Genomic DNA, 19,140 nt, shown 5'->3' with positions numbered 1-19,140 from the left:
TAATATTATCTAATTTCTAGAACATAAAAACAGGAAGGGGTAGGTCGAGACTCTTCATCAAGCATATATACATTTAATACAGGCTTTTTCGGCTTCCGGTCACTGAAATTATTGTATTGAAAAACTAAATATTTGATTATAAAAGGTGAGGGGTAGAGATATACTGCAAGTCAGAAAATTACAAAGATATTTATAAGATAAAATGAGATACACTTTGTTAGAGCAGTATGACATATTTACAGCTAGTGCTGGACGATATGGCCAAAATTTATATCACGGTACATTCCTTAATTTCGGTCGATACAATATAATTTCGATATCGATATAAATATTTGGAAGGCCTCAGAAAAACTGTTAGGAATCCCTGCAATGGAAATCTGTACCTATTACTGTCTTTAAAGCCTCCTCTCATAAAAAACTGTATAATACTTTAGAAATTAAAAAATGGTCAGAATGAATTAATGCTCACCTTTATTTGCATGTAGCAATATAAAAACATGACATCTGTCAAACACAAACCAATAACCTATTTACATTTTACCAATATAAATAACTTTACATTACAACAGAGGCAGAGCTTCTTATCCTTTTGTAAACATATTTAACAGATCAAAACAAAAGTGCCTCATCCAGGATAAAGAATGCAGAAAGCCTTCATTTATATAAAAGGAACACGATATCACCGTCAAATATACAAACCTATATCAACTATAAATAACTTAGATACAACATAAACTACATAAGTGCTTCAGCCAGAATAAGGAAGATATTGTGTGTAGTGAAACTGCTTGAGGTGGTGGAACAGATTAGATGCATTACCGTTGCTAGTCAACTCCACTTTCCGGCACAATTGGGAGCAAGCTGAAGTTTATCAGACCTTTGAAAGCCGAACCACTGAATTAGACCTGCCTCCCTCAACTATCTCTCCTGTTTAATCACTTGTGGAAGCATCAGGTGTGCTCATTCTGCATCTAAAATCTAAAATTCTGCATCAGGGCCGAGCCTAATCGAGGAACTCGGTTCGGCCGCACTGCGCTCCTCTCGGCTTCATAGCGGGAGGTTCTAGGTGTGGACCGGAGCGCAGCCGAGCTTCAAGTTTTAGTAGTATGGATTATAGTGTAAAGTGTGATACTACTAAAGTAGTAGTATAACACTATATTCAGTGCTGGACAGCAGCAGTGTTTCTGCTACATACATTTTGCAGCTGCAGCCTGCTGACAGTCAAGATACAACTACATATTAAAATGTCTGTGAATTTATAATGGGATAAAAGTACTGAAGCCTTTATTGTAGTATGAAGGTGTCCCAGTATTTTTCTCCATATAGTGTAACTAATGTAGGTAATTCTTTTTGGTTAATTGACCTGCTTTTATTTTAATACACAACATTTTTTTTCTTTGTTTTTCCAGAATAAACAACAAGGATATTTAATAAAGAACAGTGTTAAACTGCTGAAAGAGGTGAAGCACAAGCCATCCAGAAGAATCTCCTGAAAACGCAGAAATTGTTTGCTACATTTCACAGACAGATGGAGCCAAGTCCCGACATGGAGAAACATCAGCACTCTGTCAAGAGTTTTACTAAACAGAGTGATATCAAAAAACACCAGCGCATTCACACAGGAGAGAAACCGTATCACTGCTCAGACTGTGGGAAGAGTTTTACTACACAGAGTGATCTCAAAAAACACCAGCGCATTCACACAGGAGAGAAACCGTATCACTGCTCAGACTGTGGGAAGAGTTTTACTCAACAGAGTACTCTCACAAAACACCAGCGCATTCACACAGGAGAGAAACCGTATCACTGCTCAGACTGTGGGAAGAGTTTTAATCAACAGAGTACTCTCAAACTGCATCAGCGCATTCACACAGGAGAGAAACCGTATTACTGTTTCGACTGTGGGAAGAGTTTTACTCAACAGAGTCATCTCAAAAAACACCAGCGCATTCACACAGGAGAGAAACCGTATTACTGCTCTGATTGTGGGAAGAGTTTTACTACACAGAGTCATCTCAAACTGCACCAGCGCATTCACACAGGAGAGAAACCGTATCACTGCTCAGACTGTGGGAAGAGTTTTACTCAACAGAGTGATCTCAAAAATCACCAGCGCATTCACACAGGAGAGAAACCGTATTACTGCTCCGATTGTGGGAAGAGTTTTACTGAACAGAGTAGTCTCAAAAAACACCAGCGCATTCACACAGGAGAGAAACCGTATCACTGCTCGGACTGTGGGAAGAGTTTTACTCAACAGAGTGATCTCAAAAATCACCAGCGCATTCACACAGGAGAGAAACCGTATTACTGTTTCGACTGTGGGAAGAGTTTTACTCAACAGAGTAATCTCAAAATACACCAGCGCATTCACACAGGAGAGAAACCGTATCACTGTTTCGACTGTGGGAAGAGTTTTACTTTACAGAGTGTATTACATCAGTGCATTCACAAAAGATAGAAAAGTATCCCAAATCTGTTCCTCTGCCATAAAAATGCAAACCTTAAATCTTTCAGACAGCCAAAAACACCTCATCATGCACAAAATCTTCACTCTGTTACAAGAACTTCATTTAAAAATGGCTTTTTACAGGTTCAGAAAAATGAATCTTATCCAGAGATGATGTTTACTGAATTTCATGCTGTGTTTTTATGTTTGTTTGTATACCTACATTAGTTAATGCCTGCAGAGCTCTTCAACACTTAGTGTTGTGTTTTAAGAAGTTTTTACACACAGAATCATAAATGGTACCACTAACAGCATAAACTAGGAACATACATTTTTACAATTTTTTCAGTGATATGCTGAATAAATAGTAAAGCGATGATGCTAGCTCAGAGTAAAATCGTATATTAAATCTCAGCATTAGCTTTAGAACTAATAATAAACAAAAGTGAGGATTTTATCATTCTGGGACATTTTTAGGTTTAAAAATTGAATATGCTTTGCCATAAGTAGGAAATGATCATTTGGTCAACTTATGTCATTTACAGCCTTAACACATTCTCAATTGTTTACATATAAAAACTTTCTTTATTTTTTCCTCCACTCCACGTTTGTAGTTTGTAGTTGGAGCGAGGGCACTGCCAGTGTTTGCTCCAGATGTTAGATTAGCATTACTTAGTCTTTTAAAATTTAGATGTCGTAGTTTAAAGGAGTAGAGTATTCTTAGGAGTAGAGAATATTCTTAGCTTGCAACAAAAGGCCAACAAAATCCTTTTCAGAGTTAAAAAAAAAAAAAAAACGGTCTAGCTGTAGTTTCCATACTGAAAGCAACACTCAGCAGGCTATGCAGCAGTAAGACTGCAGGATCCTTGATTCCCTCTACTGCACTGCAAATGTGGCCACATCCAAGCGAGAGCTTGTAAGATCTTAGTGTCTATAATAAATAGGTCAGAAGCGTTCTTTGACCAAAAACTACATTTCCCACAATGCTTGTCGATTGTATTGCCTGCGAAGTTACGGCTTACTGCCACTACACGGCAGTGTAGTCATTGATGTGGAAACCCTGCCGGAGGGAAGGCGTAACTTCGCGGGTGGAATTGAGACATACAAACGTTTATCCCATAATGTCCAGAAAAAGAGAAGCTGATGCAGACGGACGGCTGTGCTTCAAGGCGAAAGACCGGTATGCCTTTTGTGTTACGAAGAGTGTTACTGATCAAAATAAACGCTTGTTAGGAGAGATATAAGTTCTGTGTAAATATTTATAAGACAATAGCTGACAAAATCTGTTTTAATGACGTTAATAAACATCACTGTGACAGTGCTAGTCACAGTTTCACCTCAGCAAAGGAGGAGCACGTGAATCACTTATCTAACCAGCCTTTAGTGATTTCTGCCCCCAATAACCCTTTCAATAACCTCCAATAACCTTTAATTAGTCTTCAGTAGCCTTCAACAGTCTAACCTTGCAGCCGTGGTGTGTTCACTAAACTCCGTAGTTATAAACATCCTGAGGTTAGCAGCGCGCTAACTGACCTGTTTATAATGTAATCCGAGCAGTGACTCCGTGACTCTGCTCTAAACTGCTGCTGTTAGCTGCTTGGGCTGAAAGATGAACTGTAGAGAGCTGTATTATTCGGTTAGTGGGGTTAAAATCTTTATTTTCTACACAGAAGAATTTTAAAAACTGTAAAAACGCTCCAGACTGGCTCAGCTGAGCCCTGTAGCCCGTGGCTGGGCTGTAGCTCTGACTGAGTAAAGACTGCGGGCTTGTGCTGCTGCTGCTGCAGCTCCGACTAGTGGTTGTATGAGGAACTGCTAAATCTGAGGAAATGCTAAATCTGTCACATGTTCTTAACAGCTCACAATTTTTAATTTTATATTTATTAAGCCTTATTTCAGTATCAAACGTTTTGATCAAAGTTAATTTAACTTGTATTTAATGTCATTTCTATTCACTTGACTAGTTTGGTTCTTGATTGATGGAGTTTTTGGATTTCATAACATGACAAATTAAAAGGATTTATGTTAATAGAGCAACAAGCAAACATTTTTTCCATGCAACTGTAATATTTGATTGAATAAATAGTATATTGAGAGTTATTTTACATTAAGGAGTAATTACATTCATTTTATATTACATTTTGTTACATTTTATTACATTTATAAGTTACATCTGGCCCTCAGAGGACAGCCAATATGCCAATGTGGCCCTCGGCCAAAATGAGTTTGACACCCCTGCTCTACTGGTTTTCTCATTGGTCTATGGTTCAGTCAGTCTGATTAAAAATCTGCAAGTTAATCTACAGGGATATTTGGTTGTGTTGTGTTACTAAAGTTATATACTCTGTTATCTTTTCCTTATTTGGTATCATTTTGCTAAAGGGTTTTTTTTATATCTCTAAAGGTACTAAAAATATCTAATCCATTTACTTTATTGATTGTTTTATCCAGTACCAGCTATTATCGTTGTTTTACATCACCTTATGTATTTACTCATATTCATATCTATGTGATTCAATAAAAGGCTTTTATATTGCAAGATCTGCAATCTTATCTATTCTTTCAACTTAAGCATTTAGCCAAAAGCTTTTGTACACAGCCAAACATACATTCAAGCAACCACTATATACAGTGCCTTGCAAAAGTATTCGCCCCCCCCCCCCCCCCCCCCCCCCCCCTTGAACTTTTCAAACTTTTGCCACATTTTGGGCTTCAAACATAAATATATGATTTTTTTGTTTGTTTTTTGTGAAGAATTAACAAGTGTGTAAGAATACGGAGGAGTTTTGCCTTACTATGTTCATTGTTCATTGATTAAAGGGTTAATCTGTGTGTAACAAAATCAGCATTTCACTTAATCAGTATGTTATTCAAGCATTTAGCACGATTCATGATGATTCACATTGTGACTTAGAATGTATGTATATTGTGTCCTTGTGCTCAAAGCAAGGCCATTTTTCTTGCAACTTAGCATGATTGATTTTTTCCAGCAGAACCATGAGTTTCTGTACATGTAATCTATAGTCTGATAAGGTTGGGGTGACCGAGTTCTCGGCTGACGTATAGGATGAATAACTGCTTATCAGTATCAGGATCCGGGGGGTGTGAGGAGCCTCCTCACACACCATTAGACTGAGGCCAGGCGAATGCCTGTTTTTATTAGACTCTGTCTAGGAAGAAGAGTAGAGTTGGGCGGGAGAGCTTCTCCCGAGAGGGACTACAGAGCCACAGGTCCTGTTCACACAGCTGAGAACTCTGGAAACCCCAACTTTTCTCACCTTTGGGGTTTTCCTCTTATTTTCACCTTTTTATTTCAATTCATTTTTCAATAATCTTTTTACTCAATTTTTGATGTATCCAAAAAAACTGTTTTGCTCAGATTCTTTGAATAAAATCTGACGGAACTACAATTTTGGACTGGATCTCCTTTTCTTCTTTATGATGTATCATGCCAGATACATCATAATTCGAACAGTAGATCAATAATCTTTCAATCGTGAAGTGGAACGAAATTTATTGGATACACATTATGTTGAGATACTCAGTATTTTGAGAACATTGGTATTTAACTTGTGTGAAACTGACACCAATAAATCCATAACTCCTGCTATTTACTTACATAGAAGTGTTTTTTTTCTCAGTAGCTCAGTCGCTGTGAAGTGTGGAGAATAGTTTTGCAATATATTGATTATCGCTGAATCGCAGTTTTGAGATATCACCGTTATCATTAATTTACCACTTTGCTCAAAGGTGCTGAAAAAAACTTGAAAGTGGGCCTTGAAAGTGCTTGAATTTTACATGGTAAAAGGTGTTTGAACCCTGTGTTTAAAAACCCCAGCAGCACTGCTGCACCTGATCTACATGTACCAACACAACACACACAAACACGTCACCACATTAGTGTCAATGCAGTTTTAAGAAATATTTATCACGAAAATAAAGCTCTCTGGCGCTGGGAATTAAATATACAGGGTAAAATTTAGGCTAATCGGATATGCAGGTGAAAAACTAAACTGTGAAAAAATATGTGTGTGAATATGTGTATGTTTATACCTACAAATCTCAAATGTAAATTGACATAATATGGACCATTAAATGACGGTAACAACCTGACCGTTTGACACTTAGCTAATCTGCATACCAGTAGGAGAGAGCAGAGATAGACTGGCTGTGTATGAAACGGTAGGCAGCTACCACAATCCCTCATGCCTGAGCTGTTCATATGTTAACACCCACTAAATGCTTAACCCTTTACAAGTATTAATATGAACTTTAGGAAAAAGAATATAAACAGAATTGCCCTTTTTTCTATTGTGAGTTAAATGAAGTCACTGCTGCCTATTCTAATAAGCTAACCGTATGACTAGCTTGACGAGTTCTGGGGACATTTTTACATGGGATGTGTCTGAAAGATCTGTGGACAAAAAGACATTGCTTAAAATAATAAAAAGTATTATTACAAACGTTACAAAAGGACTTTCTGAGCTGAAAACAAAAAAAAAAAGAAAATATGTTTTATAAAATTTATTGAGATATCATATATATCCTATACCCAGTTTATAGACACATTTGGGACATACCGGGGTTGGACAATGAAACTGAAACACCTGTCTACAGTCACTCAGTTTTGGATCTTAGTTTGCATAAAAATAAATTTATGCCAGTTTTTACCCTGAGCTCTGGCTTGCTCCAATTTTTTTCCTCCTTTTTTCCTCTCTGTATCACAAACTCTTCTAGTTCCTCCCTTTACCCAAGTTTGATTTTAGGAAGTCTTTATAGCCACAGGGTCAAAATGAGACGCATAAACACTACAGAGCAGGGGTCTCACCATGGGCGCAGATGATTATACACTGTAAGCCCGGATTTTATTTCTAATTAAAAATGTATATTCAATGTACATAAATTATTAAGTTTTAGTCCATTACTGTCAAATGTAAGTATATTGTACTCATTTCAGCACATATTTAAACGTGTTAATAGTTTTTAGTTTAATAAACTAAACATTTTAAGTTTTTGAACTGATTGACTTAACTTTTTAAGTTATTTAACAGAAAAAAAACTTTTTTTTGCATTTAAGCCCGCCCTTTTCCCAGCTTGCTGTTGGTGAGGCAGACTTATTTTTTAGCCATTTTTTTTGACCACATTTTCACCTGCTGCTTTTCCTCTGATACTGCTCTTCTATCAACCCTGCCATTTGGTAAGTGTTTACTTTACATCACAATAATACAATTCTAGTTTTACTTATTTGTTGCCTATAGGCTAAATCACATGAGCCAAGTTACCATGGAGGATACATATTAATTGCATTTAGACTGTCCGACACGCAGGCTCAGTGACACGGACAGCGGCAGCTGTGACTGGTCCGCTGAGCTGCCCACATTTTCCCGCCTTGCAGTTTAGACTGCAGAGGCACGGAGGACGCAAAGTATAAACCCGCCTCGCAGCTCAGGCCACTCGCGCAGGGTACTCTGTGGGCAACGAGTTGCCTCGACGCAAAAGTAAACAGCCTTCAGCACATTTTTTACAACGCGGTCAACTCTCGTACTTCGGGACAGATACCAGCCCCGGGGGGTTCTATTCGAAGGTAAAACAGTCTAATAAGTCCAGTTTGCTCACACGGACGCCAAAGGTTTTAGAACAGAGTAATATAATTTAAAGAAACGCATTTTCAACTGCCCTGTTAAACCCAGAGGGAGCATCTGGTTAGCATTAGCCAAGCTAGCACACTGCTAGCTCTGCTCACCACGCCTCCGTTACATTCGTCCGACCACCTCCTTTAGCTCCGCGAGCTTTTCCCGCCGGCTCCGCGATCCCGTCGGCTCCGCGAGCTTCGCCCGTCGGCTCCGCGAGCCCGTCGGCTCCGCGAGCTTCGCCCGTCGTTAAACCCAGAGGGAGCATCTGGTTAGCATTAGCCAAGCTAGCACACTGCTAGCTCTGCTCACCACGCCTCCGTTACATTCGTCCGACCACCTCCTTTAGCTCCGCGAGCTTCTCTGGCCGGCTCCGCGATCCCGTCGGCTCCGCGAGCTTCGCCCGTCGGCTCCGCGAGCTTCGCCCGTCGGCTCCGCGAGCTTCGCCCGTCGTTAAACCCAGGGGGAGCATCTGGTTAGCATTAGCCAAGCTAGCACACTGCTAGCTCTGCTCACCACGCCTCCGTTACATTCGTCCGACCACCTCCTTTAGCTCCGCGAGCTTCTCCCGCCGGCTCCGCGAGCTTCTCCCGCCGGCTCCGCGAGCCCATCGGCTCCGCGAGCTTCGCCCGTCGGCTCCGCGAGCTCCGCCCGTCGGCTCCTCGAGCTTCTCCCGCCGGCTCCGCGCGCTAATGCTACCACTGCTACACCCAGTCCTCGAAAACTTCACTGAAACTCACCCTTATAACACTGTACTTCAGCGGAGTGGCTTTACTGCTCCTTATAACCTGACTGGTAGAATTCATATTCATATGTCTAAGAAACCTTTGTTTGACTAACTTCTGTCGCAAGTTTATACAATTCTAGAAGGAAGCTTGTTTAGCTAAATGTAGTTATGATTTTATGTTCAGTGTAATAATCTCAAAATGCTGAGTAATATAATTATAGTGTTGTTAAACTAGCTTTTTCTTGGTTCTTTGTTACAGTGTGTTGCCAGCCAAAAGGAGAGATGCTCTGGAAGTGTAAGTATTGTCATTTTACGTGTGAAAAGAGAGCACAGCTATTTAAGCATTACAGGATAAAACATGCAAGTTTTGCAAGGACAGAACCATTTCCTTGTTTATATCAGGAATGTGTCTGTACATTTAAATCACTCAATGCACTTAAAGTTCACCTGTCCCGCCTTCACACAAAAAGTCTGGATCCCCAACCATGTGTAGATGTACCAGTTAAGTTTAGCTGTTTATCATGTGGGTTTGCTGAGTCTTGTTTTGAGACTGACTTCTTTACTCACCTGCATACTGTACACTTTAAAGTAAACCATAAGGTGAGGTGTCCTTTTAAAGATTGTAACTTTGAGAGCAGTGTCTACTCTACCTACAAAGCACACAAAAGTAAAGTACACAACCACCAGAATTGGAAGAGCTTTAAGCCAGACATTATTGGTTGCGATTATGCAGACCATAGCACTGATGCTGTACAAGAAAACATGCCGCATGTTGACGATGCACAGGAATTTGAAGAGTTAAGTGAAGAAGCCAGTGAGAGTGATCTTTGTGATTTAGGAAGACAGCTGGAGCACAACTTTGCATCACTTCTGTTAAAGATGCAAACGATTTTGCACATACCCGAGAGTGCTGTGCAAGAAGTGATTCAACAGCTTTGTCAATTAAATGAGCTGTCACAGCCACTTCTACAAAGCAGAGTGAGGGTGGTGTTACAGAAATATTATACAGATGTAAGTGAGACAGTACTGAAAGAAATGATGAGTGCTGTGTCAGAAAGTAACACATTGACATTTTGTGCCACAAATGGACCCTTAGGAACATCTAAAAGGAGAGCAGCCTATGTACGCAAGGAGTTTCCACTGGTAAGCCCCATAGAATATGTTGTGGAAAAAGGCCAGAAACCTCTTGCTTATGTTCCCATTATTCACATGCTCCAGAAGTTGCTTAACAAAAATGACATTCTGGACAAAGCCATGTCAGAAGGACTCAATTTCCCGCAAGAATACAGATCATATGGAGATGGGCTATGTTTTAAGGAAAATGCTCTTTTGACAAAAGGTGAATTCACAATTGCCCTTGGCCTCTATATTGATGACTTTGAAGTAGCCAATCCTCTTGGAACGTCAAAGTTGAAGCATAAAATGTGTGCTGTATATTGGGTCATTGCCAACATGCCTGCAAAATACAGGTCAACCCTCAGCTCAATTCAGCTTGCCTTGCTATGCAATACCTCCACTGTTAAACAGTGTGGTTATGCAAAAGTGCTTCAGCCACTTATTTATGATCTAAAGTTGCTGGAACAAGATGGCATTTATCTGGAGCAACTAGGTGCAAGTGTGAAAGGCACAGTCCTATATGTTGCCGCTGATAATCTTGGTGCCCACTCTCTTGCAGGATTTTTGGAGAGCTTCACGACTGACAAATTCTGCAGATTCTGTCTGGCAAGTCGGAGAGACATTCAACAATTAGAGGTACGTTCTGGTCTCTTTCAACTTAGAGACAGAGACTCTCATGATAGACAAGTACAGGAGGTAAACATGGACCCAGAACTGTGTCAGACGTATGGTCTGAAAAGAGCATGTCCGTTAACTGAAAATCTTGAGCACTTCCATGTTGTTAGTGGTTACCCTCCTGATATCCTGCACGATATCTTGGAAGGTATTGTTCCAACTGAGTTGTCCCTGTGTCTGACAGACCTGATAGCGAAGAAGTACTTTACACTAGATACGCTAAATCAGGCCATCAGGTACTTCAGTTATACATTTACTGACAAAACAAACAGACCCCAGATTATTGGAAAGGGATTTTCCAGTAAAAAGACCATTGGTGGAAATGCCCATGAGAACTGGTGTCTCATAAGGCTCCTTCCACTTCTTATCGGACACTGTATCCCTGAGGGTGACAACACATGGGAAATTCTCATGCTTCTTAAAGACATTCTTGAGCTTGCTGTGGCACCCAGGTATACTGAAGAGACCCTGCATTTCCTGGACTGTAAGATAGCAGAACACCGAGAGGTGCTGCAGTCAACATTTCCAGATTTTCGTTTAAAACCAAAGCATCACTACTTGGAACACTACCCACAGCAAATAAGGAAATTTGGTCCACTGTGTGAGGTGTGGACAATGCGCTTTGAGGGAAAGCACAAGTTTTTCAAGAAGGCAATTCGAGATGCTCAAAACTTCAAAAATGTTGCAATGACTCTTGCTACCAAACACCAAAAAGCGCTCAGCTACCACCTTGACTGTAGCTCATTTTTCAGACCATCAGTTGAGGTAACAAAGGCTGTTCCAGCTTTGCTCACTTCTTTCCCTTTGAATATTCAGAGGGAAATCACTGAAAACTTTCCAAAGCCAGGGTCAGTTCTTGTTGCATCATCTGTCTGTTTAGATGGTGTAAAGTATAATCCAGGCATGATACTTTCTACTGGCTCCTCCTCATGTCTTCCAGGATTCGCCCAGATAGAAAAGATTCTTGCAGCAAACTCAGAAATTCAGTTTGTTTGCCACAAAATGACATCATGGTACAGTGAACACTTGAGATCTTACCAACTTCAGTACCATGACACGCCCTCAATGTGTGTGGTGAAGCTCACAGAGCTGAACGATGTCCTCCCTTTGTCTGTATACAGGGTACAAGGGGAACTTATGGTAACTCTGAAACGATATGTTATTTGCTAAATACCTTTTTATTATCTTTTATTTTTTTCCAGATGGCTGTACAACATACCTTAACCATGAGGGTTATTGTCTCTGATGGAGATATAAGAAAGATGACAATGCCAACACGACCTCACACACTGGACGATTTGATTGGCTGGCTCCAAGGCACTCTACAAACAAACTACAACTTCTCCTTACAGTACCAAGACCCTGAATTTAACAATGAACTCTGTAACCTTACAGATATCTCTGAACTTCCAGAGAAACCAAGCATCAAAATCATCCCCATAATTGAGTTTGTTCCAATAACAACTGAATCAGTTAGTGATGCAAGCAGCCATGCAGACACTGACATCCTGTCCAGTACCTCTCTGGATAGAAGTCATTGTTGGCCAGATATTTTTGACATCCCTACATTTTCGGTGGATGTGGAGTACAGACTTCGTCAAGGTAACCTATTGTACTTGAAGGATGGTACCTTTCTTAAAGTGACAAAAGAACTAAAACATGACATCTTGGAGAAACTGGCTGAGACAATGTATGCATTTAAAGCATACCCAACAAAACAAGATTTTGAGACTGTTGCAAAAGCCTTGGTACAAGCACACCCATGTCTTGCAGAATCGGGCTCACCTTCTGGCTGTGATGGATGGAAGAACAGCCTTAAGTTCAAGATGGGTAATTACAGGACCAAAATGCGGCAGCTGGGTCGACTTGATGTCTCCGTCAATGCTGGCAAGCGTGGAAGACAAACTACAAATGGTGACCCCCCCAACAAAGACATCAAGAAACCAAGGAAGGGGGAAATAAATTACCTACCTGACTATCCAGAGGGGATGGATGACCATAACCTGGAAGGAGCTCGTCAGATTCTGGTTCATGAAATGATGAAGTCCAAGCCAAATATTTCCCTTGTTAAGAAAGAAATGGATGTGACATTTGCTCTTCGGAGAAAAGAAGTGGTCAGAGACAAGCCTGCCATCAGCGAGGTGGTACATCGCTGGCCAGCACTTTTCACAGAAAGTCAGGTTTGTATGATTTAAGTATTAAGAAAAACAAAAGATTATAGTTTTGAATTTAATTGTATGTTTGAATTGTCTGAATGTATGCATTTTCTGTTGTAGATATTTACTTCTCCTAATGCCTTTCCTGGCTTTCTTCTTAATGCTGTGACACAAATCCCTTGATGTTTTAGGGTACATTTAACAACAGGTATTTACATGATGTGCTTTGCTTTGTATTTTAGATATATTGTGAGTTTACCAGAGTGGTTGGAATAAATCTCAAAGAAGTGTTCTTTGACGCACTCGATGAGTTCGCTCCAAGGCTGATGGATCTCTTTTCAAAGAAGAAAGGACTTGCTGGCCAGCTGTTGGCTGACCTTTTGCGACAGACAAAGGTAAGTTGTATTGCTTTTTATTTTTTGATTACTTTATTATTTTTTCTCTCGTATCTTTTATTTTTCCTGTTTCCTTTTTGTCCATTTTTTTTATTTAATCCTTTTTCTTCTTCTCATGTTGCCTTTTCCTCTGTCTATTTTGTTTAATCTCTCCTTGTGTCATTTCCTCTTGCTTATTGCCTTCATGCGCTCTGATTGTTGGTTAGATCAATAGAAAAAAGTATCATTAACAAACATCCACTTTTTTGCAGACCACTGAACCAACATGCCTCAGGTGCCTCTGTCTTCGGGGGCTACCAGTCGTCTTGGGGGATGATCCTTCTGCCTTCTTTAAAACATCCTCTGTAAGTAACAGTCACAAATGTTTTTTCCCCAGTTGGAACTTATTAATGAAAACTCTCTTTTTGTTTTGGATGTGGCAATACTATAAATGGAAACTCATTAATTTGCTTTTTTCGGTCAGTTCAATCCAATACTTTAGAATCCAGAATACTTTAGCATGTGTTTGTAACAATACATTTAGAGAGTTTTTAGGAATGTTGGCCTTGCACTTTCAGTTAATCATGATTAGGCTAATTGATTTATGTATGGCCAAATTGGAAAAAAAAAACATTAGTTTGCTAATTTACATTACCCAAAATCTGTTATTGGACATAATTGTGTTGTTTTCAGATATTAGCAATTCAGGAACAGGCAGTTTGGAAAAACTTGTCAAATCTGGTATTTGGTGGATTGCATCAATAAGCTTGTTTTTTTTTTCTTCTTTTTCATTTTTTTTCTTTATGTATTATGATGCAACTGACAAGGACTCGTACAGCGGGACTCCAGTAGGACTCCTCTGTGTTGATCAGGAACAGCCTCAGCTCAACCCATCCAAAGTGGGGATCATCTTGGAAGGCAATGTGGTGATGGAGGACCTAGCCAACTTACCACAGGCCTTCTGTCTTCTTTTTGGCTTGATCTATGCTCTGCACCTGGACTACCCTAAGGTCATGAAAAACAGTTTCTGCTTCATTCAACAGGTAATGCTCAAGCTGGGTAGTCGTGAGCTGCCACCCAAAATTCAGACTTTAAAAAATAAGCTTGCTGTGTAAAAAGAGATTCAGGATGATTCTGGTTCCATGTAAACTTCTTGGTTTGTTTGGCTCTTTTGCACTGTTTGCAGCACCCTAAAATTTGTGGGCTTTAGTTTTAGTGGAAGGAAGTTTTGTCTATGCATCCAGTAAGTACCTTTTTCTTGTGTTTATAAATGGAAGCTAAGTGGACATGTCACTGCATGCAAACTTGACATACAAATAATGTTTTAAAGTCTAAATGTTTTATTTGACTTGTAAGAACTTTTGTTTAGAAAACATATTTTAGAAAATATTCGAATTTTACGCACTTTGCTACATGGAAGAATTTCACATGTTACTGCTTGAGAACATAAGCAATGTACTAATGTACTGTCAAGTTAGTTGGTTACATTTTAAGAGGTGTTTTTGAGGTAAATATGTCCATTCTGTTCATAAATGTATATTCCAGTTTTTAAATGAACACTTTTGCAAGAACATTAATTTTCCAGTTTTGTAGTTACAAGAGATATGCCTGTTGTATTTCATGTTAATATAATGAAATTGAAATAAAACACAAATAATGTAATTGTTGGTCTGTTTTTTCCATGAATATTTATACAAATATTTAAGTAAAGTTTAATAAAAAAGAAAAGTAAGAAGAAATCAATTTTTTTGTTTACTTGTAACTCAAGATACTAAGTAGAATTGTTGGGCAAATGAATTGGTGTAACAAAAACAAAAGAGTTAAATCAACTTACCATTTAGTTGTATTAACTTGATGTTTTAAGTTATGTTAACTTAAGTTTTCATTGCCCATAACTTAACTTTTTTAAGGCAACCGGTTTCCTCAAATTTTTTAAGTAAACTCAACAAAAACAAAAGAGTTAAATCAACTTACCATTTAGTTGTATTAACTTGATGTTTTAAGTTATGTTAACTTAAGTTTTCATTGCCCATTACTTAACTTTTTTAAGGCAACCGGTTTCCTCAAATTTTTTAAGTAAACTCAACTTATCCGGGCTTACAGTGTAGTGACCTCATCCGAAATCTACCATCTACAAGCATAAACGTTGGGGTTTTAATTTAATTAACTGTACGTTTGTGGAGTTCTGTGTTCCACAATGCCCTCGTTTTTAAATTAGGAAGCGTTCAGTTCAGAGGTTACATTGTTCGGAGCTCCGTGTTCCAGTTCCAATGTAAATTTAACGCACCTTCTCAAGTCCGGGGTTCTAAGGAGCTGGTAACTGCCTGTAGACTACAGACACAGGCAGTTACCAGCTCCTTACGGTACGTGTCCACTGGCACTTTTTTTCAACGCAATCCGCTGCGCTGGATCTCCTTGCTCGTTTTTGAATTAAAATGAAGCAACAGAAGTAGACAGTCATAAGTTTAATATTTTTATTTTTTTACCAACCTCACTGTAACCTATAGCTCTATAAATCCATATTCTGCCGCTTTCAGCTTCTCCTTCTGTGGTTGAAAGGCGCCTGTTCTGTGTGTGTGTGTGTGTAAGAGGCTTGTGTGTGTGTGTGAAGACGCACTCCGGCTCTTCCCTCATTCCCAGCCTGCTTTTCCCTGATTGGCTGGACTGGACACAGTGCGGCGGCCGGATTTATTTGAATAAAGTTGAGCCGGAGGGCGGAGCTGCGTTAAACGCAACGCAACCCGGCATGCACCGAGGCATGCAGCGGCTCTCTCCATTGATTTTATGTATGATGTTATTATGATGTTATTTTAGTAAGCAGTCGCTGTTAACTGAAATTATAAGATGTAAAATGTTAACATTGTCTTCCTGGTCTTGCCTAGGCTGTAGCAATGAAGAAACAAAAAACAATGACAGCGTTTTTTCAAAAACCAAACAATGTGATATGGAATAGTAGGATGTCAGTGATTTGGCATCATGGTGTAAGAATGCGCGCAGATGGCACTGGGGACATATTGACATACCAGACCAATAACAGTTTCAGTATGGCTAGTGTTGATCAGAAAAGTGATTATTCTAAAGTTTATTGCAGCATATATATATATATATATATATATATATATATATATATATATATATATATATATATATATATATATATATAATTTTACAGCTTGGTCCCCCCCAGTTCAAAATGTCCATCTGCGCCCCTGGGTCTCACACTCGCGGCCCGCGGGCCAATTGCGAGACGTGTTGTTACAAACAGCAGAGATGTAGTAATGATTCAGGACGCTGTGACACATTACAAATACGTGCTTTCATGCTGAAATACTTTATATTATGCTCTTTAACAAAGACAGACATGTGGTATGGCATATTAATGAGTGCATAAATTAATTATATATATAAATTAATTATATAATTTCTATTATTATTATTAGAAAAATAACAAACGAAAATTAACCCAAAATGTTGACAAAAATATAATCTAACGAATTTCAAAACATAGAAACGAAAAACGTTAAAATGGTATTAATACAACAGTTTAACACCTGGATCAAACAGTTATAAGGATTTATATTTATGCTTAGTACACAGACTAAGCTTAATAGAGCAGACACAGGCATTCTGCTGTCCAGAATTTTAACAGATGCTTATTCTTACTCAATAGCTGGAGTTTTTGAAATGAAAAATTAAAAGAGAAAAGAACTTTGAACTGGACATAACTTTATTTATGTCATTTATGTCACATTTCACTTTGCTATTATGTAACTGAAAGTCACTTTTAATTTTTTTTTTCATATCTAAAAAAATAAAGCATCACCCTGTCATCTGGTGCTGCATGTCAAGTATATAAACCTTAAAAAACATTTGAAATACACAGCAATATAAAGCTATATGTTAGCGTTCATTTCTTATCACCAGGGCAAATTTATTTTAAAAATGTATATATTAATTAATTGACTAAAATCTCTCCTGCATGCTGCAGTCACGCAGAACGAGCTTGAAAGCTTGCATGGCACTGCGATTAAAAATAAATAAATAAATAAAGTCCTATAAAGTGTAGCCAAATGTATGGTATTAAATTCGAATATTTACTCATATTCAATCAAGAGAAATCAGGCAAAATGCGCCGCTCTCTCTCTCGCATCGCCGAGCTGAATTCAGCGCGAGGCTTCAAATAATATAACAACTCAGTTTAGTTAAATTAATTAAGATGAGTGAGGACCTGTAAAGTTAATCAAATATTGTCAAATATAAAGGATAGGTTGAGGTTTTGGTGAGCTGTTTCAATTATTTGAAACCGAAACTAACTGAAACTGATATTATTCTGCGCACTATTAGAAAGGCTTTGATTTTGTTTTAAATGAATTTTTATTTTATATTAATTATTTTTTAATTCATTTTAAATATTTTTATTATTTTTATTGATCAAATAATTTTTTTCATAATATATATATTTTTTATTTTTGATGTATTAATTTTTATGATCTTTTTAAAGTTTTTTATTTTTCCTTTTTTATCTTTATATTTTTTCCGTCTATAGTAAATGTCAGTTTTTATTTCTAATTTTTCTAATTTTATTTATAATATTTTTAATCCCTTTTAAACTGTAAATGTTCAGCGGCACAGTAAATGAGGGTCCTCCTCCAGTGTAAATAACCGATTGCTTGATTAATATTCAATGTTGCAAACCCAGTTTTTACATAAACAATAAACAGAATAAATAATAAAATAACATTGCTGATGTATCTTCAACAGCACATCGCATCCTATTCACTTCAATGGAGAGAGCCACTGCATACCGGCTGGGTTGGGTTGCGTTGCGTTGAACGCAACCCCGCATTCTTTATTCAAATGAATCAAGCCGCCGCGCTGCTTTCAGCCAATCAGGGACTTCACACACACACACACACACATTCGAGCCTTACACACACAAACGGCAAAATATGGATTTATATAGAGCACAGTAAAGTTCATTTAATCATTAAAAGTTTAAAATTGAGTACACCTGTAGCCTTATTTGGATTCAAGATACGCCCACACGGCGAGAAGAGAGATCTGGTGTTCTGTCGACTTGTGCTACCCTGACAAACCGTGCTACCCTTTTGTGTATATTTAAAGGTAAAAGCACAAAAGTAGCACAATATTAGAGCATGTTTCCAGCAGAAGTTCATGTACTATGTTTGGATAGTCTAAACCACCGTATCAGGGTAAAGTTATGGTAGTAAGAGTTTATTATAATCTTTTTTTTTTTTAATTTAAGATCATATTTTATTATTATTATTATTATTATTATTATTATTATTATTATTATTATTATTATTAATTGCCATTACACTTTGACAATGTAATGACAGTCCAGGTTATTAAATGAACAAAAATATTAGAAAAACAGAATTATTATAGTACACTTGAAATAATAATACAAATAGCACTTTAGAAAGCGCGTATCGATGGGTAGCATCACTCGACAGAACACCTGGCATGGCAGAATGTGTTGAATAAAATACGTGTTCTTGTCGTGTGCGGCCCAGCCTCACCCAGTCTCTACCTACAGCGGCCCCCAGATAGAATAAGATTGAGACCACTGCTATAGAGCCAGAGAACCAGCTTAAGTTCCAGACCTGAAGATTCAGACCAGTAGTTCCAATGAACTTAATACACATAAACAGTCCACAAATACAGCTACAAACTACAAAAGCCTACAATAGACCCAACAATAAATGCTTAATGTTCCTACAAGTACAGGCGTTTAACAAATATCACTCATTTGTATCTCTACAGGACGCCAGAGCAGCCAAAACATTAAGTACACACAAAAATCACCAGTCACACGGCATATTACTTAGTTTCACATTGAAGGGCAGCCTTTAAAAAGGCTTTTTAATATAATATGACACAATATCTGTCTTATTTCCATGATAGTTAGCTAAATATTTAATTAATCCAGCATGCGCTCTCCGTTTTACTACTAATCAATGCGCGTAGCCTGACCCCTTCATCCGAGCGC

General features: G+C 38.3%; 3 protein-coding genes across 7 annotated transcripts in view; all 3 read left to right on the top strand.

Moving 5' to 3' along the window:
• The window catches only part of LOC125801395 (zinc finger protein 239-like), a 250,068-nt gene extending 247,242 nt beyond the window's left edge, over positions 1-2,826 (top strand). For all 5 annotated transcript variants that reach the window (XM_049478034.1, XM_049478035.1, XM_049478036.1 and 2 more), the window contains one exon: positions 1,410-2,826. In XM_049478034.1, coding sequence (XP_049333991.1) covers positions 1,529-2,461 — 933 coding nt within the window. In that variant the 5' untranslated portion in view covers positions 1,410-1,528 and the 3' untranslated portion in view covers positions 2,462-2,826. The remainder of the gene's footprint in view (positions 1-1,409) is intronic.
• The window catches only part of LOC125801401 (gastrula zinc finger protein XlCGF7.1-like), a 129,786-nt gene that overhangs the window by 7,944 nt on the left and 102,702 nt on the right, over positions 1-19,140 (top strand). The window lies entirely within an intron of this gene.
• Positions 9,186-12,805, top strand: LOC125801128 (uncharacterized). Its single transcript, XM_049477278.1, has 2 exons — positions 9,186-10,558; positions 11,800-12,805. Exons 1-2 carry the CDS (start codon positions 9,569-9,571, stop codon positions 12,790-12,792), a joined length of 1,983 nt encoding a protein of 660 aa, XP_049333235.1. The 5' UTR covers positions 9,186-9,568; the 3' UTR covers positions 12,793-12,805.

The sequence above is a fragment of the Astyanax mexicanus genome, chromosome 4 (genome assembly GCF_023375975.1).
Source record: "Astyanax mexicanus isolate ESR-SI-001 chromosome 4, AstMex3_surface, whole genome shotgun sequence".
NCBI lineage: Eukaryota > Metazoa > Chordata > Actinopteri > Characiformes > Acestrorhamphidae > Astyanax > Astyanax mexicanus.
Note: the sequence above shows the minus strand (reverse complement) of the source record. Positions and strands in the feature narration are given on the sequence as shown.